The 26,528-nt window shown below is 35.4% G+C and overlaps 4 protein-coding genes across 4 annotated transcripts; all 4 read right to left on the minus strand.

The window, feature by feature from the left end:
- Positions 1-1,364: 1,364 nt before the first annotated feature.
- On the minus strand, positions 1,365-2,762 carry LOC18043697 (ethylene-responsive transcription factor ESR2). Its single transcript, XM_006438197.2, has one exon. It carries the CDS (start codon positions 2,652-2,654, stop codon positions 1,365-1,367), a length of 1,290 nt encoding a protein of 429 aa, XP_006438260.1. The 5' UTR covers positions 2,655-2,762.
- An 11,780-nt stretch (positions 2,763-14,542) lies between these two features.
- On the minus strand, positions 14,543-17,427 carry LOC18043698 (plant intracellular Ras-group-related LRR protein 3). The gene is made up of 3 exons (XM_006438198.2): positions 16,583-17,427; positions 15,743-15,909; positions 14,543-15,606 (listed from the first exon to the last, which is right to left on the minus strand). The coding sequence occupies exons 1-3, from the start codon at positions 17,138-17,140 to the stop codon at positions 14,955-14,957; spliced, it is 1,377 nt and encodes a 458-aa protein (XP_006438261.1). The 5' UTR covers positions 17,141-17,427; the 3' UTR covers positions 14,543-14,954.
- A 339-nt stretch (positions 17,428-17,766) lies between these two features.
- On the minus strand, positions 17,767-21,326 carry LOC18043699 (protein MAK16 homolog A). Its single transcript, XM_006438199.2, has 9 exons — positions 21,003-21,326; positions 20,766-20,875; positions 20,387-20,505; positions 20,179-20,276; positions 19,897-19,984; positions 19,683-19,814; positions 19,387-19,498; positions 18,883-19,025; positions 17,767-18,064 (listed from the first exon to the last, which is right to left on the minus strand). Exons 1-9 carry the CDS (start codon positions 21,062-21,064, stop codon positions 18,020-18,022), a joined length of 909 nt encoding a protein of 302 aa, XP_006438262.1. The 5' UTR covers positions 21,065-21,326; the 3' UTR covers positions 17,767-18,019.
- A 4,059-nt stretch (positions 21,327-25,385) lies between these two features.
- Positions 25,386-26,528, minus strand: LOC18043700. Its single transcript, XM_006438201.2, has 2 exons — positions 26,276-26,528; positions 25,386-26,074 (listed from the first exon to the last, which is right to left on the minus strand). The coding sequence occupies exons 1-2, from the start codon at positions 26,424-26,426 to the stop codon at positions 25,611-25,613; spliced, it is 615 nt and encodes a 204-aa protein (XP_006438264.1). The 5' UTR covers positions 26,427-26,528; the 3' UTR covers positions 25,386-25,610.

Here is a 26,528-nt window from a genome sequence, read left to right on the forward strand (position 1 = left end):
TATTTAAAAATAAATAAATTAAAAGTAAGGTTCTTATTAAATTATGTTTAATCCCTTCATAATCTTATTGGATTTTAACATTTTAGCTGCCCACAATTGTAAGCTAACCCCCCCAAGCAACTCTCCACTGCTAAATAATGGTCCAGATCCTCACTGACCTTCCTATTGTAAACGGATAAACCAATCAAAGTGTAATAGTCAATGATATGAAATTTGTTGTCGGGGTCGAAGTTAGAAAATCATTAGCTCATAAGGGGCGCACAGCAATCAAATAAATTTTTTAATGAAAAATAAAATTACTAATATACTTATTACCAGAAAATTATGTAACACATGTAATTTCGTGAAAAATTCATATGAGTTGTTGGCAATTAGTAGATAAAAGGATATAAGAATACTTATAGTTCTATATGAATATAATTTGTTCTGATATGATTCTATCAAGCTAGCTGTTTACTTTTGTTAAAGATATTTTTATCTTCTGAATTAAACAAATCAATCATTCCTCCCCATTTGTTTTCACTTTAGCACAGCAATTGACTTTGGTGTCAGCAAGCCAGCTTAGGGCAAAAATTGTTTCTTTTATCTTTTTATTTATCTATCCAAAACACCACAATCTTCAAGTTGCTGAAACTAGAATTATACTAAACAAGCTTCAAAAGGAAAATGATGTGTTTTTGTAGCAATGAATTAGCAAATCATTATCTCACAAAATTTCTTGTACCAGAAATGATAAATTTGAGCTCCCAAGCTTTTTAGAAAACCTTCTTTCAAAATTCGATCACCAAAGAATTAGAATCAATATGAAATAATGATTTAAACAAAACCTAAGATACATGCAGTGCCTGAATTTACGCAACGTGCACTTAAAGAGTCTATTTTGAATGTTCAAAATTTCATTAACAAGGAAGTGGGGGGAAGGGAAAGAACACTTCATTTCTGTATGAAGAAAGGTAGAAGAGGATAGCAGGAAAAAGAAAAAGGAAAGAGAGATAAAAGATAATAGGCAAAAGCTGTGGTTAACACAGCCTTTGAGTTCCGAGGTCAATGCAGAGTTATCGAAACGCAAAATAATAAGCAGAATTAACCCAAAAATGGATTTGAAAAGTTGCATGACAGAGTTATAAACTTCAATATCTATGTAATATTTATATAAAAATACATAACTGCTTGGCGATAATGATAACACGACGATTTGTGAAATCTCCATGAAAGTACATAAAAGTTCAGACGTTAAACTAACAATAATTAATTCAATATCTAAAACCCTAATTAGAACAGCAACAACAAATGCAATGATGATATTATTCATATAGAGTGAAGAAAGCGCTAAAACTTAAAGACAAAAACTAAAAGAAGTGAAGCTACGCATTCTGAACCCTAGCGGTGAAGGCACTCATGAGCTCTGGGTACTGATGAAACTGAAACATATCATCTGAAATGGATTCGGGACAGAGTGGCAGATTTAGCGGCAGCTCATTGTTCCCGTACAGCACCGCCTGAGACTGAAACTGAGAGCCAGTGATGACTTCATTGAAATTCCCGAACTCATTTTGGAGACTTGGCTGACCACCACCACCAACACCACCAACTTGACCTTGCGAGTCAAAATAGAAACCCCCTACAGCAGAAGGCTCAACTTTTATCCCAGAAGCTCTCTTCATATTAACCGACATGTCAGACACCAGAGGTGCAGTGATAGAGTTCATTGCTTGTGTGCAGTAATCATTTGAAGAGGGTTTTGTAAAATCATCATCACAGGATTTATTGGACTTGGACGTGGGTTCAGGGAAGAAGCCTTGAATGATCTCTTGCAGCAAGCCAGAATTTGAAGGTTCTTGCGGAAAGAACTCCATGTGGTCATCTACTAGTTTGGTAGCGTTGGTTGAGCTCACCACAGTGGCGGCAGTAGTACCAGTCGTATTATGAAACCCTTGTTGTTGATGATTATAAGTTGGATTCATCGGGAAAGCGCCAGTACCGGATGAGGAAGAAGCACTGGTAGTAGTTGGTGAAGAAGATGAGTTGTTGCTGATAAAAGGAAGCTGCTGGTCAAATGAATATAAAGGCTGATGAGGAGGAGGAGGAGCAGCAGCAGCAGTAGTGGGGGTGTAAAAAGACGAACTTGAAGAAGAAGAAGAAGAGTTGCTCAACAAGTCACGTAAGAGAAGGAGGTTCAGTGCGGAATTTTTCTCCTCAGGAACAGGGTTAGCAAAAGATGGTGGGTTCATAAACGGACGAGCAGTGTGAAAGGCTCTCACGGACGGCTGAGATTGCTTTGAGAAATTGAAGGGAGGGATGAAATGATGAGGAGGGGCCTCTGTGGCAACTGCTGGGTAAACAAAGTTGGTTCTTGCTTTCATACCACGCATAGCTCGAGCCGCACAGTCATAGGCGCAGGCAGCTTCCTCAGCAGTGTCAAAGGTGCCGAGCCAGCGCCTCTCCTTTGACTGTGGATCCCGTATCTCTGCGGCGTAGCGACCCCACGGCCTACGGCGGACCCCGCGGTACCTCATGGTGGTACCTGAAACGTTACCCCCAGTCTCTTTCAGTGACCTTTTGTTGCTGTTGGAAGTGGTGGAGGTGTTCTTTTTGCTCGTCTCTGATTCAGGCATCTGTGGCATCCCATTAAGCCTTCTCAGAGCTTCTTCCATTTCTTGAACTCGTTTTTTCTTTTTCTTTTTTTTTTAAATAAGAAAGAAGAGAGAATATTTGACGATTAATAAAGGCCGGGGGTAGTTCTCTAGTTTCTAGTGAGCAACTCAGAGAAATTGGCACCTGGAGTTTGCTGGCGGTGTTTCCTATTTATAGAGAGAAGCGGGGTTTGGGGGTTGGGTGGGGGCCGTGCCTTGAAGATAGTGGATGGTGATTGATTTATTAATGCATTTGGTGTAACACAAAATTCCAAAAATAAGGTATTAGAAAATATATTAATTAGTTAATCAATCAATCAACATTCTGACGACTAGGATCATCTGCTGGCCAACCGTCAGATTTAAGAGGGTTGTGATCATTCTATTGAAATCTTGTTGCTTCTGGGTTGTTGTTGTTATTATTATTATTTTAATAACAATGAAATTCTTTGCAGACTGTTTATATATTTATATATCCAAAAAAGAATATTGTTTAATGAGTGTAGGCAAGTTACTAATTTATAATAATCTAAAGGCTGCATCAATTAAAGTAGGTATACTAATCTAAATATATTTAGCAATTAAACTACACTTAGTTTCATTGATGCAACCTTTAGACTATTATAAATTAGTAACTTAACAAAGTCCTTGTTTAATCAAATATGTGCCGGGGTGATGTTACTATTTTTGTTATATTTCTTCTGTGCATTCCCCTTCTCACAATGTAGCTGCATGCAATAATTCATTTTTTAGGGAATTAAATGTAGTCATTAGGTTAATTTTATATTCATATTGCAGTAATTATATTATTTTCATCATACCTATTGTTATTATATTTTGCTTGTACCCTTGGCCTAATGTTGTGAAGCTGTGGTTAACACTTTTCAAGTACTTCCCGCTAGCACTAGGTTATTTATTTATTGATTATTAGTATTATTTTGCTGAATTTGAATTCAGTACTAAATAAAAGTTGTGTTAATTTCTAAAAGATTTAGTGAGTCAGTGACATATTGGTAAGATTTATATTTTTTATTTTTTATTTTTTTATTGAAAGACATTTGCGATTGTACAAAACTGCGAGATAATTCAAATGATAAAAAACGTGAGATGAAGGAAAAGAAAGTTAGGAGGAAAATAGATGGTAGGGAGAAAGGAAAAAATATTGAAGAATGATAAATGAGGGAGAGAGAGAGAGAGAGAGAGAAAGCACATTAATGCTTAATTTATGATAAAATTATATGATATTAATCTATTAAATCCTAATGTCGATAAGTTTTAAATCTAAAGACCTAAAATTAGTGTAAAACTAAGTGTAATTATTGGAAACTCTTGATATATTCGCACATATGTAAACATAGTTTTTGATACTTAATTACCTCCGATTTAGTTTGACTTGATGAGTTATATTATCTTAGTTAGTTAGTATGAGCTTGAAAAACTTGGAGAAATTAATGGGCAGCTCTTGCCGTGCCAGCTAATGAAGAGCTCTACTGCACAGTAATTGCCTTGTATTCCCGAGAGCCATGGGTGAAAATAAGGGAGTGCGAGACAGGAGCTGTCGTTTTGCAGTTATGTGTGTATAAGAGCGTAATTGATTGATGCAGATTGAAGATTAAAAAGTTATTGGAGAACCAACCATCCCTTAATTATACGTTTCATATTCATTTCATATCATGAATTTCTTACAAAATATTACCCACGTTTCCACAAATGGTTCTGCATACATATCCACACGTCTCTGTTTAACATGTAATCACAAAAAGTTTGCTTAGTTGTTTTTTCTATATATATATATATATATATATATATATATGGGGAAGTTGAAGAGCTCTATCGATCTTGCAGTAATTGTAATTCTGATTTCTGAATGATTACACTGGCGGCGCTCAGAAGTTGTTCCTCCAACTTTGGTTCTGTGTCAATTTCTAGCTGGTTTCACAAGTATTTTTTGTGATAATAATTAATTAGGTGTCCTTGAAATCATATTTTTTAAATATATAAATATATATTGTGTACAGTAATAGTGAGGGTTAGGGTTTGAAAACCAAGGGATTATGGTCACATGGACTTGTCTGAAGTGGGGATTTGAGTAGGGGTCTTTATCTTCAAGACAAGGGTTTTAGGGTTCAGTTGGTTGATGGAGACTAAAGTTGTACTATTCTTTCTTTGAGTCAGGAATGCTTGGAAAAAGCCACGGCAGATGTCTACCAACCCCGTGGCCCTGGACCGTGACCGTGGCCGTGGCCGTGGCCCTGGACCCTGGCCATGTCCATGCCATCACATCCATAACATTCATCTGATCTCTTCTTTAACCTTCACTAATTGCTTAATTTTCTTCGTTAACCTTTAGTCTATCTGATCTTTCGATTACAACAAAATTCCCCTTTCTGTTAATATACAAGTTCAAGGGAATGGTTAGTGATCCAAAACCAGATACATTAATCAGCAAAATTTATCTATTAATTAATACAAGCCCAAGCGCATGCATGCCAAAGATGACTCTTTATACTAGGCTTTAATTCTAATCGCAATGAGGCTGCAGCTGCTACCCTTTGCGAGATGTAAAACTCGCTTCTTCTACGGAATGATTAAAAATTTGAGAAATGAAAATATTATACTGTCTCGTTCTTGTTTATCATTAATTCTGGATCCACACTTTGCAACATCCGAGAGATGTTAATGCTATTAAATATGTGCTATTTTAATTAATTATATTCATTGTATGATGTATTGTATTTGAAACGAGCATATATGTGATATGTCAATCGAACCACGTATGCATGATCTCATGTAATCAAGAGATAGTATATATCATATGAATACAGAATGACATGAGCAAATCTCGCGGAAGTATACTTGATATATAATTGATAAAGCTAGGTAATGAGCAGTGAGTATCAGCAGAGATCCCATCAGCTGATGAGGCATGCATAGGTATCAAGCGGGATACAACTAGTAGTTCCCTTGCAGGATAAATTAAATTAAATTAAATTAAATAGAGAAGAATAACAGTGTGTACACGTATGGTATGATCACGACGCATGAGATGAGCGACAAGAGATAGTAAATGACGGTGGAGGAATAAGGGCGGAGCGAAGAAGGAGACGCCAAAACCCAAAAAGCCCTCGAAGTAAATTAAAGATTTTAACGACAACGGAAGAGATCCTGTCAGACAGACCGATACAATATAATATTACATCATTTCACCATTCTGAATTGAATTAACCAGCTTTATTAACTGCTGCCAGAAAAAAAAAAAAAAAAAATATTCCCCCAGAGACTTTATGCGTCTACCTGTCTACCGTCGACTTGTATTATATATATATATATATATATATATATATATATATATATATATATAATGCTTCTTCTTTTATTTATTATTATTCTTTTACTACAAAAATAACGAGATATCGGGAATGTCTTTGCGCTATTCATTGCCTTTTGGCGTATCCCCATCATCACATCGCGAACATCCCATCCGTCAACACTTCTCCAAGTTGCTTTGATGTCCTGTCACGGGTTTCTTCATATTTTTTTAGATTAATATTTATTAATTACAAACCAAAAAATATACTGTTAATTACCCAAAGCAAATAACCACAATTTCCGTTTTCAAATATACTGATACGTATCCTGTTACGTGCGACTGCATGCATAAGATCATCCCTCCATATACAAAAAACAAAAAAAAACAAAAAACAAAACAAACCGTGTGGTGGCAATAATAATAGCCTTTTTAACGGTTCCCCGACACTATTTTCCAGCCTTGCACCGTAGCAAAACAGTGGTTTCTGATAAGGATGTTCGAGAGTCTTGATATTATTTGTAGTTGTAGACTGCAATAATTATGGATAACGTCTGTACGTACATTTGAGCGTATCCCTATTCAATTCTCTTTACGCAGATGCTTCAGATACGCTTACATGCCTTTGCCCTAAACAAAATCCCCACGTTATTAATTGTTTGCTCCTTACTGCTGGCTGCAATGCCATTTAATTAATGTAGGCCCTTGCTTCAAGAGTTGGTCGGCATCGTGCTTCATTTATTTCTGAAAAATAATGGAAGTACATGTTTCGTTGATCCTTCTTAACCTGTAAACTTTGTAAAGGATATTAAATTTGTTAGCTTTTTGCTAAAATGTCCTATTATTAGTCAATTACGTATAAAATTGTCTTGATCCATCTATTTAAGCATTGTATGATCTTACATTTCACGTATGCGAACGGAATTTGAATTCAAATCAATTTTAGTTCAAATCTATTATGAGATTCTTGCCTCTCCCTTGTCCATTGTCCAATTAAGAATTTAAAATTAAGGAAAGAAATAATTAATTTTATTGTGATTATTCTTCGTGGCATTTTTTTTTTTTTTTTATGCATGGTAGGAATTTTATTAAAAGAGAAGTTTCATTATATTCCGTGACTAATCGATTTATTGTATCTACGAATCAAACTTCCCCCGGCTTCACTCAAGTTTAAAATTAATTAAAAAAAAAATCTAGATTTGAGTTGCAAAATTTTAAAAAGGCCACAGAAGGTCACAAACTCACATCGCGTAAAAGGATATTAATTAATTATCGTAAGAAATATCATGTACCAAACGTTATACGCGATTGAAAACCATTAATGAAGGAAAAATTACATAATCTATGTGTATACTTGAATGTATACTCGGTGAACTTCTTTTAATTGAAAAAAGAAAATGATTCACAAATTCTTTCGTCAAAAGCTGGCGAATTACCAAAATTATGATTTTAAATGTAGTAAATAGTTACGTTTAGAGTTGTAATTGGTCACGTGTGCAAATAAAAAGAAACGACAATGAATTAACTAACGTGAGACCCACGGCAAGACCTGGGTAACGTAGCATCATATTTGGTTTGTACTCGAACAACTTTTTAAAATTTTTTTTTTAAACGTACAACCTTTTTTAATTTTAGCTAGTAAAAAGGATGAATAAAGCCTTTTTTTTTAAAAAAATAAAAAAAATTCGTACGAAAGGAGAGAAGAAACATAAAAAGTAGTAGTGTGGACAAGAAAAGTCAACCAGTGCACGGGCAGCCGCAATATTAAGAGCACGGGCGTCCTACATAAGAGCAGCCTGCACAGTCTACAAATACAAAACGGTTTCAAAAGAAATCAATGGCCGTGATTACTTAGATGTAACAGTTTCAGACACGAGGGGCACGTGGCACAAGATTAACATGGGATTATGGGAGGCAATATCCTGTTGAGTCCTGACAAATTAATCGAAATGAAAGCAACATGGCACAAGTTATCAGTGAGCAAGGCCGACATAAGTAAATTATGGGATTTCAGGCTTGTGGGGTTGGCATTATTTGGCTTGCTTATTTCTAAACACATCAACAGAAAAATTAATGTGTTCGCCCACTGCCCCGTTAAGATATAGCATGTACATAATTCAATTCAGAATTTACATCAAATCAACCCCACATGCGACATTGATTTCTTTAACTATTTATTATGTGTAATGCAGCCGAGGATCAAGTTCTTGCCTTGTCTGACCAGTGAAGAGTACAAGTACCTCAAATGAAATGATGATAATGGTAATGAATGACGATAGGTGATGGATTTGGCTTTGGCATACGTGCAATATCAAGTTTGTAGGTTCATGGGATCAGGTTCTCTGTAATTATGGGGGTCTTGCTAAGTTGCCCATGCAAAAATGAAGTGGATCCCATTTCCTTGTAATTCCTTTTTGCATGTTTTAGGGGTAATGTATATTAGATGAATGGTAACTTAGCAAAAGCCTAATTATATACATTGGTTGGTTTTCGCTTGAAAGAGAAACAAGTTTGTAAAGTTAATTACATTAAGCAGGAAGCTTTACTAGAGAAGGTTATCCGCTGCGTGGGACGTTATTAAAATTGTGTTAGCAAGGGAGTGCTTTGTAGATATAGAGTATATGAATCTTAGGGTCGGTCTTAGAAAAGTATGAGTTACAAGTAGCGCATATATGATATAGTAATCTTATCTTAAAAAATATAAATTAATCATCAAGGACATCGAGATTAAGCTCAATTTATGTAAGGTATAAATAATAAGGAATCCGTTACTGTATCAAAGTAAAGATCAAATCAAAAGGTAAGTAAAACATACATTCTACTATAATATGTTTTGTCAAATAATATATGATGCTTTTATCTTTTAACTTATTCTTACATCATTAAAATAAAAGATCCCTTATTAGAAGGCGACTATATATATCTATATAGTATATATTTTATTTCTACAATAACTTCCTAATCAGTGATTTCTTATTTTAACAAAATGAAGACCAAACTAAAATAGAACACACACTCCAATACAATGTGTTTTATTTTTTTTAGCGTAGTTGATTGCTTAGGGAAAAATATTTGACATCAAATGAGATTAATTACGCCATTAATAATATAAGGTTGAGACAAATCCTCAATTCTTAGCTAACCATTAAGTAACAGTTAGGCACATGATTTTATTTTATTTATATAGTATCAGGACCAAACTCAACTACGACTCTATAGATAATTTATAATGTGATTAGAGTATGTAAATATATCACTCAAAATTATCTTACTACATGACAATGATCAAAATGAAAAACTAACTTTATGTTATAAGGGTAACCGAAAAAATATCTCACATTAACTCAAATTAGTTAACTTCTGAATATAGAGAAATAGAGAATTTCTACAAATGGATTATACTTTTGTAGAGGCTGGCCTATAATAGCATCTCTATCCAATGGTTTATATGTTGGTATCTTTATCCAGTGGTTTATATGTTCTTGGAGTTACGGAAGTGGCCACTCGTAAACTTTGAACCACAGCTCGTGGGCGAAAAACCGATTATTTTGACTTTTGACATATTCAATTTGCTGCGATCGCTTTATAATGACAAAGTAAACACGAAGTGTCTTTTTTTCCCCTTATAAATCCTTTTAAAAAAAAAAAGGATTTTCTTAATCAAAAAAAAAAAAAAAGGATTTTGAAGTTTTCTTCGTTAAAATAGACTATGTACATCTGTGCACTTCACCTGTTAAATATTTAATGGATTGGTCCAGACCCCAGACGGTCAAACTATACAAAACTCATTGCACCCAATTCCTAACAAAAATTAATTAATCACTATCACTTTGAACAGATGTTCGGCTGTCTCTGGGCTGGCATAATGAATCTTCAAGGAGGTCGTTCATATATCATAGTATGTAAATGTTGGTATAAGAATTGATATTGTTTGATTTAAACAAAGTGAGTGGGTTTCTAGCTAAGGAAATAGTAAATTTTATAAGAAATTAATCTACATATATCCAGCCTTTATCGTAGTTCATCATGGGATCCATGAAGATCCATGCATATTGGTAAAGTAGGTTGGTTCAGATCCTTTTTTTATTGGCACCTTAAAATCTTCCAAAAACCTTTAAGACTGTTAAAATTGGGAAAGAAACAAACGGCCCTTTACACGCTCCTCGCTCGCCATCTATTCCAAACTCATCGGTTACTTTTTGGTGGATGTGAACGTCGCTGTCAAATGTCTATCACACATGCACGTCCCGTCGTTCAGTCCTCACTTTTCATGCGTGCCCTTTCTCTCTAGCCATAGCCCCCACACACACCACCACCCCCCCCCCCCCCCAACCCCACCCTCTCTCTCTCTCTCTGTCTTCACGCACACATACACACGCGGCGCAAGTTAGAGACCCGTGCCGTGGCAACAAACATCTGCGTTACTCTTTTCGACATCCTGAAAAAAGTTGGGGATAATAGCAGACCAGAGATTGGGTTACGTTAAAAGAAAAGAAATCAAAAATAGAATTGTGAAAATAAATGAACACAATATTTGTATGTTTATCCGTGTTTGTTGGTACGTGCGTCCTTTCATAGCTCAATGGGCAATAGCCGATATGGCTAGGATTTCATAAAAAGAGAGACGTGTGACCGACATAAAAGTAACACAAACTTAATACTATGATAAGCTTTTTCTTTTATCCCGGTTAATTCTAAGCTCCAATGGGTGCTCTCAGTTGGAACCGGACAAGATCCCTGAATGCTAAAACCAAGTGTCAGATATATCGGGGCATCATAATAAGAATGGAGGGCTGCGACTACTGTTAAGAAGCCACGCGTTGCTGAGTATTACTGACGACCCAAAAAAAACAAAAGAAAGGATAATTAAGCGATGGATGTTACATGTTGAACTTTTCAAAGTAGTGGTTAGTAGGATATTGTAGACCTATAGGTTTTGCCTAGACATTTTTGGATCTCGAAAACGTAGTAACCAAACCAAAGTAGGGTGGTTTGTATCAGAGATTAGGGTTAGGGTTAGAGTTTTAAGTTCGTGTGTCCGAATGTTAGCTCTCCTCTCTCGCACGTGCACGCGTGTGTGTGTATTAGCGTGAGTGAAGAAAGAGGGGACATGCAAATTTTCACTTTTTCAAATTAAGGTTTTTTTTTCTCAGTAATTGTATTGGCATTTTTAAATCTTCTGTTGCATCATAACCCATCGATATTTACTAAACCAATTGTGTGTGCATACATGGATTTAACTTTTTAGTGAGAAAGCTTTCAATTTCTTAAAATTTACACTTATCTTTAGCGTATTAGAGCTCGTGTTTAAATAGAAAATTTATTTAAAATTTAAATAAAACCATTTTACTTAATTTCATGTCATAACTTGTCATTCATTTATTAGACTTTTGAATTTTATAACTTAAGAGATTATTATTTTATTATCTAAGTGATGAATCATATCGTTCGAGACTCGAACTATGACTAAATGAGTATTTATTTTTTAACTTAACGACTTAGAGTGACTTAACTTAATAAGTTAAATTAATTAAAAATGCTTTATGGGATCTTTCAGATAATTCTTACTTAATAAAATGAGTTAGTTTTTTTTTTTTAACTTTTTACTGAATAAAGAAATCTAAATTTTGAGTAGAGAAATATGAATCAACAATTAATTTCTAATGTAAAAAAATATCTTTACTTTATTATTTATTTTTCATGCCTATTCCAAAACCCATCGTACACATTTATCTGCTAATAAACTCATCTTTATTTTTTTTCAGCCGTCATGGAATCCCTTGTCACTTTTCTTCTCTCATCAAGTTCTTGAATCTTCCGTTATCAATAATTAAAGATATTATTCTTAAGTTTTTTTAATGAAATTATACAGTCTATTTTCATTTAAAAAGAAATTTTATATGTTGTAATTCTAAAATCATTATATATTCACTTGAACATAGTTTTGCTTACATACATACATAAATATACACATATATACATATATGTGTGTGTGTAATTTAACATTTAAATTTAATAAGGATACAAATGTAAAAGTATATATATTTTAATTTTTAAAGTTAAAAAAAAATAACTTAACACACTTATTTATAGAAAATCAGACAAAAAAAATATATGATTCAAATTCAGTTATCAAGATTTATGTAGATTTCAGAATAACTCAGATCTATTTAAATTTTAGATGAAAAATAAATACCACTTAATATTCCTAACATTTTTTTCTGACATACCTTTTTTCAATTTTTTTAAAGGCAATTACTAAAAATAATTTTTAAAAAATAAATTCTTTATTTTTTGAGAAAAAAAAAACAGTTTTATATTATAGAACAAATTCAAGAACACGGCTAGGAAAACAAATCCAAAGTTAGAGAATCTAAAGAAATTCTTTTTCATCAAGATTCAAAAACAACCCACTAGTTGACACGTAACGTATAGTCAATAAGTTCTGCCCTTGATCATAATTAATTAGAGAGACAGGCAAATCAGACAACGTCTTTTCGTAAGGTTTGATTGATTAAGTTTGGGGAGTCTCAAGTACAGCTTGAAGCATGCATCATATTTGGATCTGCGGGCCACGATCGCGCATCACCAATTTGCCTTTTGAAGCTTTGCCGCTTACTACTTTGAATTTCTGTAGTGATTAATATCCCTTGAGAAACGGGGTCAAAGATTTTACGGTGATAGCCGATTGGTTTCAATTTTTGGTCGGCCTATTATTTTCAACTTTTGAGAACAACTGTTAAATTTAAAACTTAAAAAAATTCTTTTTGGGCTTGTTTTATCGTAGGCGATACGGAAAAAGTCAATGGACATCTCTTTCCTTCGATATGGCGGGCTCCATAGGCTCAATTTCTAATGGGCCCAATCGAAATCAGGTTAACGAATCCAAGACCATCACAATTAATAAGACAAGTTGGGGAAATTTTCAGCGGCAAAAGATGGCTTATTGAGATTATTATATTTGGCTGAAAATCGAAGCTACCTTATCCTATAGCTGTTGAAGGGACTTTGAATGGTCCGTTAGTAGAAGCAAGATTGGTGACAACCAATCTCCTTTGTGAGGCCAATCCATTTGGCATTCTCCCATGGCTTCCTGAACACCCCTGTAATCCACAACAGGTATCTTGTGGCGATTAGAGGAGAGGGAGGAGCTCGGTGCCACCGTTGGAATGTTGGTCATCACTGAAACGTCTAGAGAATTATTCCATTAAGTAGGTAAAAGAATCTTTTTCCATAAAGGAATCCATCGATAAAATGCCTTAACAGTTCTTCGTACATAACATAACTAAAATTGACTGAAGAGTACGCGAAACCTGTTGAAGACATTTACGATCTAAAGCAATGCAATGCTCAAAAACTATGACACCTAATATTTGTTTCAATACTTGATTGGATATAAAAGTTCTAGAACTGCTGGTCAGTCATCTCATAGTTCCTCGGAGGTCTGGGATGGCACTAGGCATCCATCTGCGCTGCTGGATATGATTAATCTTGTCATAATCGTACGGAGAAACCTGAGCCAAGAGTCTTGCCATGAGCCTTTGCAATCAGCCTTAATGCTTCGTTCTATACGAATTGCTCCTAGAGGAGAGCAGGCAGTGACAATAATATCTATTATAGGGATATGTATGTTTGGAATTAAAGTGTTGCAATCCACAGCTTTAAGCTACTGGAATGAAATCATTAGCTGATAAGTGATGGATGTTGCTAATGCCTTATAATTTTATAGCTTTAAGCTAGTGGAATGAAATGGTATTTCCCCTAATCAACATTAAATTACTTCACAGATTGTAAACATCTATCAAAATGAAATATTATGTATGTATTCCGACAATATTGTCTTTAATAACTTGAGTTAATTAACTAATTTATGTATTTTTTTTTAATTATTTTATATAATGCCAGTGAATGAGATACAGGTCAACATAGTTAATCTAAGGCGTCCTGCACACATACTTCTGTAAGCTCAGCTTGATTAGACCTGGCATAGAGAATAAAAGAAAAAAAAAAAATGCTTTCTTTTCTACCTGTTTTAGTCCATCTTGAACGTTACCATGTTCGAATTATAAATAAAACAAAATGGACACTTTGAGGATTGAGACCTAGCTATTGAAAAAAAAAAAAATTCTTTTCCAATTTTTATAACTGTAGTCATAAGCAAATGTCTCTAGACACACAATCTTCAGAGCAGAATCCAAGTACTCAAACCAGTCACTCTTACACGCCTCAGAACAATTATTAATAGAAGTTTCTTTCTCAAAACATGCCTATGGCAATCCAGGAAAACCGTTTAGTATATCAAACCAGCTCTATGGCTAAAATTTGACGATTATGAGGAGAAGGCAATTACCAGTACTGAAGCTGATTTAAAGGATACCAACGGTGAGAGAAGGATTCGCTCCACATGGAAACCTTCTCTTGGCTTTCAGTCTTGAGGCAGTAGTTCACAAGCATTACTTGCCTGGTAAAGAGTGGTATTGCAGCTCAACTGGAAGGATGTTAAATCGATCCACGGAAACACTCAAATGATGCGATCGCCTAATAATGGCACCTAACAGTCGAGAAAATGTTATTGAAGAACAAGATATATGATTCCATGAACTGCGCTTTCACATGATAGAATATATTCAGAAAGCAGGTGAAAAATTCATAAGCAACATATCTGCCGCTGCTGTATCAACAAACCTCTTAAGATGACTTGATATGTTACTATAACTAAACAGTGTTGACTGTATCAAAAACTCTCAAACCAGATGCCCATTTGCAAGCCAAATTTTTAAAACCTAATACAACCGATCATAACCATACTTTATTTACCACACCCAATGCAAGAATCAACCAGCTATAGTTGTAACATCAAACACTAAAACATTACAAAAACCACAACAGACAGTGTGTTAATTGAAGAAGTATAGCTGTAACAATTTCTTACACGCACCAGAACCTCTCTCATCATCAACTGTACATATGACAACTTTTGGATACAAATCTGCAATGACCAGGCCATCATGAAATCATAATTGTTGGTCCAAATATGGATCTGCAGAAGTTTTGCCTCCTCCCAGATACCCTCCAACACTTTGAGAAACGCCGGAAACAAAGTTAGTCAACATAGAAGATCCCCATGCCAGCCATCCGCTCTGAGCTTGTTGCTGCTTGTTTGCTTCAAGTATGCTCTTCTGTTGTGCCTCAGCTATAATGTCATCCCACCTCTTTGCCATAAACTCCTTGACGGCCTCAACCCCTTTATTGACTATCTCCATTGGGGGAATAACAAGTGGGTTCTGGTCCAGGTTGAGCTTGGTTAGATTTTCAAGCCTGAAAAATGTGTCAGGAAGAGCTCGGATTTGGTTGTTGCTGAGATCAAGCTCCCTCAGATTTATCAGATCGCCAATAGTTTCAGGAAGCTCAGTCAAGTCATTGAAATTACTGCTCAGGTTCAGCACCTCAAGTCTAGTCAATTTCCCAATTGCACGTGGCAGGCCATGAAGCTCATTGAAATGGGCATCCAGATATTTCAGAGACCTCATTTCACAAATTGATGGAGGAAAAGTGCGTAGCTTATTTAGCTTGATTGAGAGCCTCTCAAGATTCAGTAGTCCATACCCAATATTTGTTGGGAGACACACCAAATTGTTAAAGCTTGCATCTAACTCCACCAATGAACTAGAAATGCAGTTAGCAACCAATAGTTAGAAACAGGCAAAGAGAAACTTCAAGGAAAAGGAAAATATATGTCCACTAAGATCAACAGATGGATTTGGATAGAAAATCCGTAGAAGAGCAGATCGTAATGAAATACCTGCAGCGAGCAATGCTTTCAGGAAGGGTGTTAAGCTTGTTTCCTGACACATTAAGGACTTTCAGATTAAGCAACAGTCCAATAGAATCAGGCAGGGACTGTAGAAGGTTGGAAGAAACATCAAGTTCTTCAAGTTTCTGTAATCCTGCTATTGAATCAGGCATGGCCTGTTTAAACAAACCATAAGTTAAAAAGGATCCATGTCAACAGATGCTACAAATTCTACTTGCTAAGATGTTTCTCTTATCATCAAAGAAACACAGTTCCTTCGTCAGTGAAAAATGAAGGATATCACAATTCATACATGGTTCAGAAGAATCTGATTTATAATTGAAAATGACCAACATGTTCTTAAAGTGCTCTACAACAAAGAAATATTTCATCAACCAAAACAAGATTTTATTCAGGAAAAGCATCCACCTTAAGTGAGATATCTGACTGACGAACAGATAATATGGACTTCAGCTAACTATAATTAATTAAATAAGCTCCAAGAGAACAGCAGGACAAACTTAACGAGTTCTAACTAGAAATATAAAAAAATCATTAATGTCACTCTATCATGTATCAAAACATAAAATGAATTCAACAATGATTTTTCATGTCAACATTTGAAATTATAGACGAATATCCAATAAAGGAAACTAAGCAGCAATTTGAATTCACAATAAATTCAAGCATCACTCATGGCAATCAAGCCACTACAAAGTAATGATAGTTAATTGACCCAGCCCAACTAAAGCTTCTAGCAGTACAAACATTACAGAAGATAGTGAATCACAAGCTCGCTCACCGCTTTAAAAATGAAATAAAAAAATAAAAATAAAATCATTTGTTAACCTCCAAGAGGTTGCGCGAAAGATTAAGCGAAACAAGGCCGCGAAGCCGCCCAAAAGCCTCCGGCAGAAGCTTCAACTGACGGTCAGCAAGATCAACTGTCTCAACAACAACGCCACTCTCTGCCTCTTGTAGTATCTTGACAACGTCCTCATTGACATCCACCAACTCAGCCGAAACCGAATCGTAGACCCGATCCAGCATCTCCTCCGCTTCCTTAAACTGCCTCTCACAATCCTCGTGCATCTCCTCTAACTTCACCACTGCCCTGTACATATCAACTTCCGGCGACGAAGTTGCGGTTTCTTGGAACTGGGCAAGCTTGGATCGGGCAGCCGATACTGTATCTGGATCGGGTCTGGTGCCGAGGAGTAAGCGGGTTTGCGTGATTTGTACGGGAACTGCTTGTGTTAGTGAGGAGATAACTGTAGAGTTGGTTAAATGAGGATACTTAGTTATGAGATTGTTGTACGCTTGCGGTGGAAGAGGAGGATGGTCGTTGGGGTTCAGTTGGGACAAAACAAATACGAGGAGTGGGTAATTCTCGGGATTTGGATTCATGATATCGGTTTTTGAAGAACAACAACTTAGTGAGACTAACCACCAGGAAAAATTTCAATTATATAAACTCCTTCAATTTTAGATTGTTTGTTTTCGTGGAGGAGCCGCAAAACGGTGGGCTACGAGAATGAACTCTCGTGTTGTGTGTGTGCTAATTTTAATCTTTATCTTTTGGGCTTATCGAGTAAGTGAGACCCTATTACTAAAAAATCAATAAATAAATAAATAAAATGCCGAAGACTTGAGAGACTATGGACAGAGACTCTTGTGCTCCTGCAATTGGGCATCCTTTTAATTCTTTTTCCCCCTTTTTATAAGTTTGATCGCCCTTGATCTACGGCAGTTGGCAATTCATGGAAGTAAATGGGTAATTAGCAGATGCTTAATCATAATTACGGTTAATGAACTTCAGCCTCACGTCAATAAATTCATACGCCGAAATCACATTACCAGCGTTTGGGTCCACGTGAATCCCAAATCATCTCCTTCGCATTTCGGACTACCAGCCAGAAAAAAATGAAGTAAAAGCTACAGGACAATACCCCCTAAAAAAAAGAGAGTGATATTCGATAACGAGAAAAAATATGTCGAATAAAATAAGCCGATAATTAACCCCCACCCCCCCACCCCAAAAAAATAAAAATCAATTACAAAAATAAATGCCAGCTATGGAAATCAGTCTCCAAAGACAATGTCAAAATTTGCACGTGAAGTGACTCCACAATACATATTTCACACTTCCTCTAGCAACTTCGCATACATATTTCGAATTTCCTCCAGCAAGTAGCAACTCTGTCGATCAAGCTTAGCAAAAATTCTTGTGACTGTCGATGTACTTGTTCACAATCTCGAAATGAAGCAAATACACCACGTACACTCTCAGTGGACTGCCTTCTGTCTTCCATCAGTATCTTCTTGTTCAACCTGAGAGAAATAAATTTCAGGTATTAGGATTGACTGGAAGTGGAACAAAATACATAATGATGGGGGATGAAAAAAGGCCAATCGCAAACACTTCCCAGAACTTGCTTCATTTCACATATGACAATAACGAGAGACACACAAGAACAATTTCAAACTAACACTTTCAATACAAAATTTCAGAAGGAACTGAGATGGTATCCTGGGAAAACAAGATTCATTTAAAATTTTAACCAAAGAATACACATCTCAATCAAGAAGGAATAAAGTGCCTAATCCAACACTATTGGACAATCTTCTCTATTAATTCCCATCCAAGAGGAGGATGGGACGATATAACCTGAAATAACAACATGCATTTTATACCAAACAACAGCCTAAATACCCAGATTGATTTGTGGAATTTGGAGTGGGAGAATTTGGAAAAGTCTAGCCACATAAAATCATGCTGAGATGAAATAAGACAGCATATGATCAAACAAACCATAAGTATAATGGAGCTGGCAGAAAGACATGCTTAACATGACTCCCAAGAATTTGAAACATTATTTGCTGAGCAGAGCCAAGTATCAAATGCCAAAGCATGCTTGTGAACTCTAGATAATGCTGATACAATCTTTTTGGATTCAAGAGAGGGGGTTGGGTTATCAGCCTCAACAGAAATGTAATCTGTTACTAAGCTAAAATAAGATCTTTGACACATCTCACGATAAGCAGAGTTGGAGATTTTTAAATTTCTTTTAAAAAGGTTATATCACATTAGTCAATCTAGTTGGTTATGCAGGAAAAAAAAAAAAAATCAACTTATCATAGATCCTTACCTCAACTAAAACTCTTGCTTTCTTCTTAGGTTTGGTACCACCTTCATCATTTCCAAGCTTTCTCAAAGCCAAACTAGATTCTCTTCTCACTCTCTTGTGCTCAACTGCTACCGTCTCGTCATCATCATTATCGTCCAGTCCAACTGAATCATTCACCACCAATATTAAGTATGAACACATAAATGGATGAAATATAATATTAGTATTTTGTTTTAGTCAACTTGCAAATAGAAATAAAATCAGAAACATGATCACAATGTAGCATTTTAGAAATGGGAACAGAATGTAGAAAAAAATGAGTGAACAGATGCCACCGCTAATAAATTACAAATAAAGTGCCGCAGATCAAACATCGTGTTTTGATAAGTTATGATTTAATCAGCAAACTATACATACATAAATAACTCATGTATTGATAAAAAAACTTATATAAATTAAATAGATAAGATCAACCAAGATAACTGCACAAAATATCTAATGGAACGTATCTAGAACTAGTTTTACCATCATCATCATCTAAGCTGGACTTATTAACCGCAAGACCACCAAAATCTTCTATGTCTTCTTCTTCTTCAAGATCGTCATACCCTTCAACAAATTCGATTTCAGCTTCCTCCTAATTTCAAGCACAAATAAAAGAAGTTCAGTGATCAAAGAATTTTGATCTTCCACAAATCCAAAAAAAAAAATTGCTTTCAGATAGAAGCAATTTAACCATGACATAACCAACCGGCAAACATACTGCAATAGAAACAAAAAAGGAAAAGGAACTATATAGAAGTCTCCTTTTATAGGGTTACCTCATCCTCTTCAATGTCGTCAGCAGCCAGCTGTTCCTTGTCAAGAATCTCATTATATTTGTCAGCAGGATAATTATATATGTCACCATAGACTCCTTTCTTAAGGCGCTCTAGCAGTTCTTTTTCAATACTCTGCACAAAAAATAAAGTGTAACTCAAAGCTATGGAGAAAGTATAGTTAATGTACATCAATTGCATTACAGAGAAAAATAACCTTATCCAAAACTGCTGCCTTTTCAGCCTTTTCTTCTCTTCTAGCCTCCCTCTTTTTCTCCTTCCTAGGTGTTGTCATAATCTTCTCCCTACAACAAATACAAACAAGGCAAAATGAAAATTCAAGATGAAAAGAAATATTACTATATTCAATCCAAAGAAGTTACAAGAAAATCACTTTGGAGAACATTTTCAGTAATCCGAACAAGGCAATAGTAAACATCATTCCACGCGGTAAAAGATGTAAAAACTATGACTAGTTAAAAACTGGTAAGCCGTGCACCTTGTCTTCAAAGCAAGTTTTCTCATACGAATTCGCATCTGAGTCATTTTGGTCAGCCGTTGCTTTGTTTTGTGTACCAAAAATTTGGGCCAGTACATCTACAATCGAGAGAATTTGAATCCAGACCAGGCACTTTAACAAAACCCACAAGTAGAAGTATACAAAATAAACAAAACTCATGGAACCACAATAAGCTAGATAACCATACCAGATTTTTGTCAATAATTTCTAGCGCCTTTTCATAATTTCTGGGCAACTTCACTCTTTCCCATAATTGGTTTGGTTGGTGAGCCCTTTCTATAGTCTTCATGTATAAATAAAATACACCTACATTATAGAAAACAACCACATTCAAGAACAGAATGTCACTTATAAGCCTACACATATACATACATCAACATGCAAAAGATCATATCAATTCATGAACACAAAAGATAAATGAAATGCATAGATCACACTATAGCTGCACCAGCATAGCACAATTTTTTATTCATAACTCATGGGCAACCAACAGGACGTTTATTTGACAAAGAAATATTCCAATTGAAGAAGAATAATAAGTCATAATAGCATTAAAAAGAAAGTACCATCATGATCGCGAATGGTTGCGTATCGACTGTTAGCGAGAGGACAAGAGCTTCGGTTACAAATCCCAGTCACGTTATACGGATTCCTACAGAATTTGCCAGTTTCGATTCTACAAAGCCCAGGGCAAACCAATCAAAACTAAAATAAAATTGATATACATAAATGCATGAATCAAAATGCATAATTTAAAAAAGAAAAAAGCTCAACATATTGGAACTAAGAGAAAAAGTAATTACTTGGCCATGAAACTGCAATGATTGTGCCTGATAACTTGCCATATAACCTCATCGTGCTGCATCTTTTACTCTTCTTTATTTAGAGTTTACAAGTGAACGAGGGTTGAGGCTTTATTACAAAATTTGCACCATACAAAAGCTAGCTATTAAAGTGTTTAACGTATCAAAGAGGAGAAGATTCTATCAACGGAAGTTGGTTTTAACGGTATTTTGCCTTAGGGTTTACGGGGAGGTTTTGGCATTCAAAGGCGAGAGACGGTGGCGTTTGGTAGAGGTTCCTTTATTTTCCTTAAAAAAAATACTCAACATTTTCGGCCAGGATTGTAGTAAAATGGGCTGGGCTGTTTTCTCTAGGCTCACACTGAGCCCGGTTTTTATTAAAAAAAAATTATTTTAGTATTTATTTAATATGACTTATCTAATAGTTATAAATATTTATTTAATTTCATAAATTTTTATTAATTCTTTTTTTTAGTATTTATTTGACATGGCTTATTTAATGGTTATTTTTAGTAGAGGTTTTGAAGATTAAACAAGATATTTTGCCTCTATTAGAAAAAAAACTCAAATTTTATATTTTTGGAATAAAAGTTGATTTTTTTAAATATTAAAATGTCTAAGTTCTTGCTTGGTATAACATGTCTAATGATTATAAGTACTCATTTAATTTTATAAGCTCTTTTCAAAATTTTTATTGTCATTTAATTTTTTTAATAAAGCTTTTGAAGATTAAATAAGTTATTTTCCGTCGACTAGTAAAAACTTAAATTTTAGACTTTTAAAAGTAAGGTTGAAAATAACATAACTTTAATAATCTTTAAATTTTAGATTATTAAAGATTTTTAATATTATTTTATTCTTTTTATAACATAACTTTAAATAATTTATCTATTAAAGATAATTTTATAATTTTTAATAAAAACTCACGTAAACAACTATAATTTTTTGAATAAAAACTCTACTGGACTCTATTTGAAAATCTGTATGAAATGGAATTTTCCCTACTTCATTAATCATTATATGAGTGCTTCTGATGGCTATCATGTATTAACATTTTAAGATGGAGCTCACAGGCAACGGGCTGATGAGACAACTAATTCACGGTAGCCGCAGCTGGTAATGAAGAAGAAGGCGGCGGAGCAACAGCTGCAAACGCGGAAGATACGACGTGCATCGCATGACGTGGTAGTAGCTTTGCTTCTTTCTCTCATGTCTTGTATTAGGATTAGGTTATATATATTTTCATTATTAAAAATAAAAAAATAGATTAAATAATAGATAGTGTATTTAGTGGTTTTTTTTTTTTTTTTTTCGTGCACTGAAACAAAAACAAAATTTTCAGAACAGGGTGGATTGTGGTGCGTTTTTTAATTCTCGGGCCGAGGCCTAAACTGGTGCAAGCCGAATCGAGACACTGGGCAATAAGCCCAATCAGTTTACAGACTGTCTGGGTCAAGTCCCTGGCCTAATTCAGCTTCAATTTTAAACTTCGGGAGCATATATTCTAGTCCCGCCGGAAATTCGAGCAAAAATTTGAAGGAACGTTTCGGCTTCAATTTATACTTGAAGAACAATTTGCAGGATAACTTGTATTTGCTCAAAAAATCAGATCACTATATAAAATCTTGATCCTAACAAAATCAAAATCTATTATTAGAGTTACTCGGTTTAATCAGAGACTCGGAACTGCTATTCGGCCTTTCTGTATGATGTTTGATCATTCATGGTATTTGTCCATCAACGATGACATCAATATATTCTACATAAAGATTTATAAATTAACAGTTCCAATGACATAAACCAAACCAAATTATTGAAATGCTTCCGGATTTTTTTTAATTCTTTTTCTTTGACACACTCATATTACAATTAGAAGCCTATTGATATTTTCAATCAGAAATTTTTAAAAACTTTTTGTCAGAATGAGTCTTATAGAACACGGCCTGAATTTTCTATCCTCATATAAGACTACAGGAATTTTAATCCCAAACACTTAATGAGAGCCTGAGTTGTTGCCAACAGGTTAAGAGCCGATTATATTTAACTTTTCAAAAAAAATTCAATCTGCATTTTTCACAGTTCTTGTCTTTGTCCAAAATATCTGCTATGTGTACCCTTTTCTTCCACTTAAATCAACTTTCATAATTCTTGCTATAAAATCTGCTATGCCCTCGAAAGCAAATATCTGAATTTTCTCTCCAAAAAACAAAATATTTTCTGAGATGTTCCACTTGGGCTAGCAAGCGGGCAAGGACAGTCCCACCTGCAAGTGCTAGCTGATGAACCACCCACATATCTTTCAGGCTCACGTGGATCCTTCGGTAACAAGCATAAACTATTTCCCTTTTTTCCTCTAATAAACAATTTTATGCTAGCACAGAAGTTGCATTTATTTCCCATTCCAGCAATGTCCTCTTCAAAGGGTCCCCGCTTTGTTAACTTAAATCTTTCATCACTATCAGTTTATCAGCTTCACTGTGCATGCCATTGCCACGGCCCATTAACATATCATATCCAATCCATTAATGGAGGCCCCTTCACTCGTCATCACAATCACATACCACTGACGAGGCGGTTTAGACACGGTATGCCTGTGGGATCCATGATGCTTTCAATGCAGATGCTCTATTCTCTGTGTCTCAAAATTAATAACGGGTGCAAATTGCTTTCCCGGTTTCGGTGGCAGTCGCATATCATCAATATTTACTTTAATCTTCTTCTAGGTTGCTGCTGCCCACTAGCTAACCTTTTTCTTTATCAGATCACAAATAATAAAGCAGAAGGATCGCGCATGGTGGTGGGGTTACAAAACCTTAAAACCGCTCAATCTTTATGGCTTTTTTATATTATCGCAGGATAACAATTAATATTTAAATTGATCATTATTATTTTGTCTTCTGATTAATTATGTTATATCTCCGAAGCGTGGTGCGGCCGGCAAAAGGAATCTCATCATCTTCCTTCCGAATGCTACATCAGTGGAGATCATTGGCTTTTGTTTTCAATAATCATAGCTCATGGGTAACGGGTATCTCTTCCTCTTCTATTTCATTGGCTATCCATTTTGTACTCTTTTCTTTTATTTATTTTATTTTATTTTTTCGGCTTATTATGGCTTCCTATTCATCTTTCGTCATCAATCATCATCTGTAGTTCCAAATACCAGCTGTCATGGCCCATGTAACACACTCATGGCGATCTTGATCTTCCGTTTTCAATCAGTTTTTAGTAATGAGAAGGGGCTCCTTGATGATTCCAAAATGGTCCCCCAATGTCTTCTAGTTATAAATTGCTTGCTAATCCTGAAAGTATTTTGTTTGATATGAATTATGAAACTACCACCGCTTGCTCATCCCAATTGCGATCAACAGAATCTGGTCAAAACGAAGACCACTCATCAACAGTCAGCCCAGCCATGGCCCCCATAACTTGAAGAAAAGCAAAAAATATCAAGACAGAATGGCAAAGGCAATGTATGCAAATACATTGCAAGTGATTAAAAATCTTCAATACTTTGCTTCGCTCACAACAACTAATTAGCCGCAAAACCCCCCACCCCACAAACAGAAAACAAATTAAAGAATGATAATTAATAGAAAAACATATAAATACAAACACACACCCCTATCGATGTCAGAAGGATTGATGGAAGTTTAAATTTTTAGACATCAGAAGATCCGGAAGAGGCTATATATACCTGATGAAGCAGGTGACACAGATTACTAATTCCCACTCCAAAACTCTTAAAAATAAACAATAAAAAAAATAAATTTAGAACTTACTAGTTGCCTACTTGCCCATAATTCCCACGTCATCAAATTTGCATCGATCTGCTTCCGGCTTGATCCTCACACTTGATTATCCTGCAAATGACAATATTTAAATTAATCAAATACAGTAAATTGAAAGAGAAAAAGGCGGTTACGTAAAATCAACAAACAAACAAACAAATAATGGAGGAACAGATAAGAGATAGGGATAAAAGACATGTAGGTCGACATTGAATAAATAAATACATAAACAAAAAGTCTAATAAGTAACAGAGAAGATGACATACATAGACAATGCCTGTACAGAGCCAACCAAAACAAAAACAGCAGCACGACGACGGACAGGACATGCATTAACGACATACGTGTTACACAACGATGGAGCTCAAAAGGATAAGGAAAATAACGTGGCACGCAAATACACACAACACAACAGAGGATGTCGATGGAACAATAATGAACTAAACCAGACGGCTGTGGAAAAAATAAACATGGGAAACTGGATGCTGTTTTGGAACGATGAAAATTGTACGCATCACATCCAAAAATTAAAAAAAAAAATGAAAAGATGACAATTAAGGAATCATCAAACTCACCATCACAAAATTTTGGATATCCCAAACGAAATTGGACTGAAAATTCATTAATGGCTACGCAGCATCAAAAAGAAAGCAAAGCAATCCTTCTTAACGATTTACAGTCCCATTACATCATCATCATCATCATATGTTATCGCTATATATTTTCGAGTTCCTTTTTTTCCCCCTTTTCTATTTAACTTTTGCGTACTTTTTTCTTTTTTCTTAAAAAGTCCTCATGATCATTCTGTGATCTGCGGCTATTGCCAGTAGTTGCCGTTGTGAATGAGGTAGATACGGCTAGGATTTCCATGAGCATAATAACCATAATGAGGAGGGTGGTGAGCTGTAATATGCTTGGCAGCTGATTTTTTTAAGCAGAGTGGAGACGCAACCGGAGCGGCTGCCGGAACATGACAGTGGCAGCGGGTGACAGAAGTTGATGGAGCTGTTGTTGTTGATGATTTTGGCGATGAGGAAGCCGATGATGATGATGAAGAAGAAGAAGAAGTTGGTGAAGAGATTTTTTTGGGTAGTGAAAGGAAAGCTCTGATCTTTAAAGAAGATGGAGGTGATGCAACACGATCGTATTCCTCGATGAGATTTGCCAGATCCTCATCGGAGGTGATCGAAACCAAAGCGTCAAGATCCTCTGTTGGCAATTGACATCGCAGACTCACACTCACTGTTGCCCCACACATCTCCCCAAGCTTCAACAACAGCTCTGTAACACCATCACAATCATTTCACCCCATATCATTACTATGTACGTACTTATTATATACATACCTACATATATACATACATGCATGGGATTGTTTCTTCAAACCTACCTAAATAATTAATACTACGAGCTCTTTCTTTAAACATCACAGACATAAAGATTAAAATGATGACAACAATGGGAAAATGATGGTCAACTAACCGGTGAAAGAAATGGAGCGGTGAACGGAGAGCATGCGGGTTTCGCCACCGTGGTAACGGAGTTTGCCGTCGGGATAACGGGGGAGAATTTTGCCGCCATAACTGCAGAGGAACTTGATAGTGGTAGTAGTGTCAAGAGAAGGCCCGGCCATGTTTTGTATGCTGGGGCGTTTTATTTTAGTCAGAGGGGAAGAAGAGAGGAAGGAAGGTGAAGCTCAGACAACTTGGAAAAAGCTTTAGCTTTCACAAGTTGC

This window comes from Citrus clementina, unplaced genomic scaffold (assembly GCF_000493195.1).
Source record: "Citrus clementina cultivar Clemenules unplaced genomic scaffold, Citrus_clementina_v1.0 scaffold_4, whole genome shotgun sequence".
Classification (NCBI taxonomy): domain Eukaryota; kingdom Viridiplantae; phylum Streptophyta; class Magnoliopsida; order Sapindales; family Rutaceae; genus Citrus; species Citrus x clementina.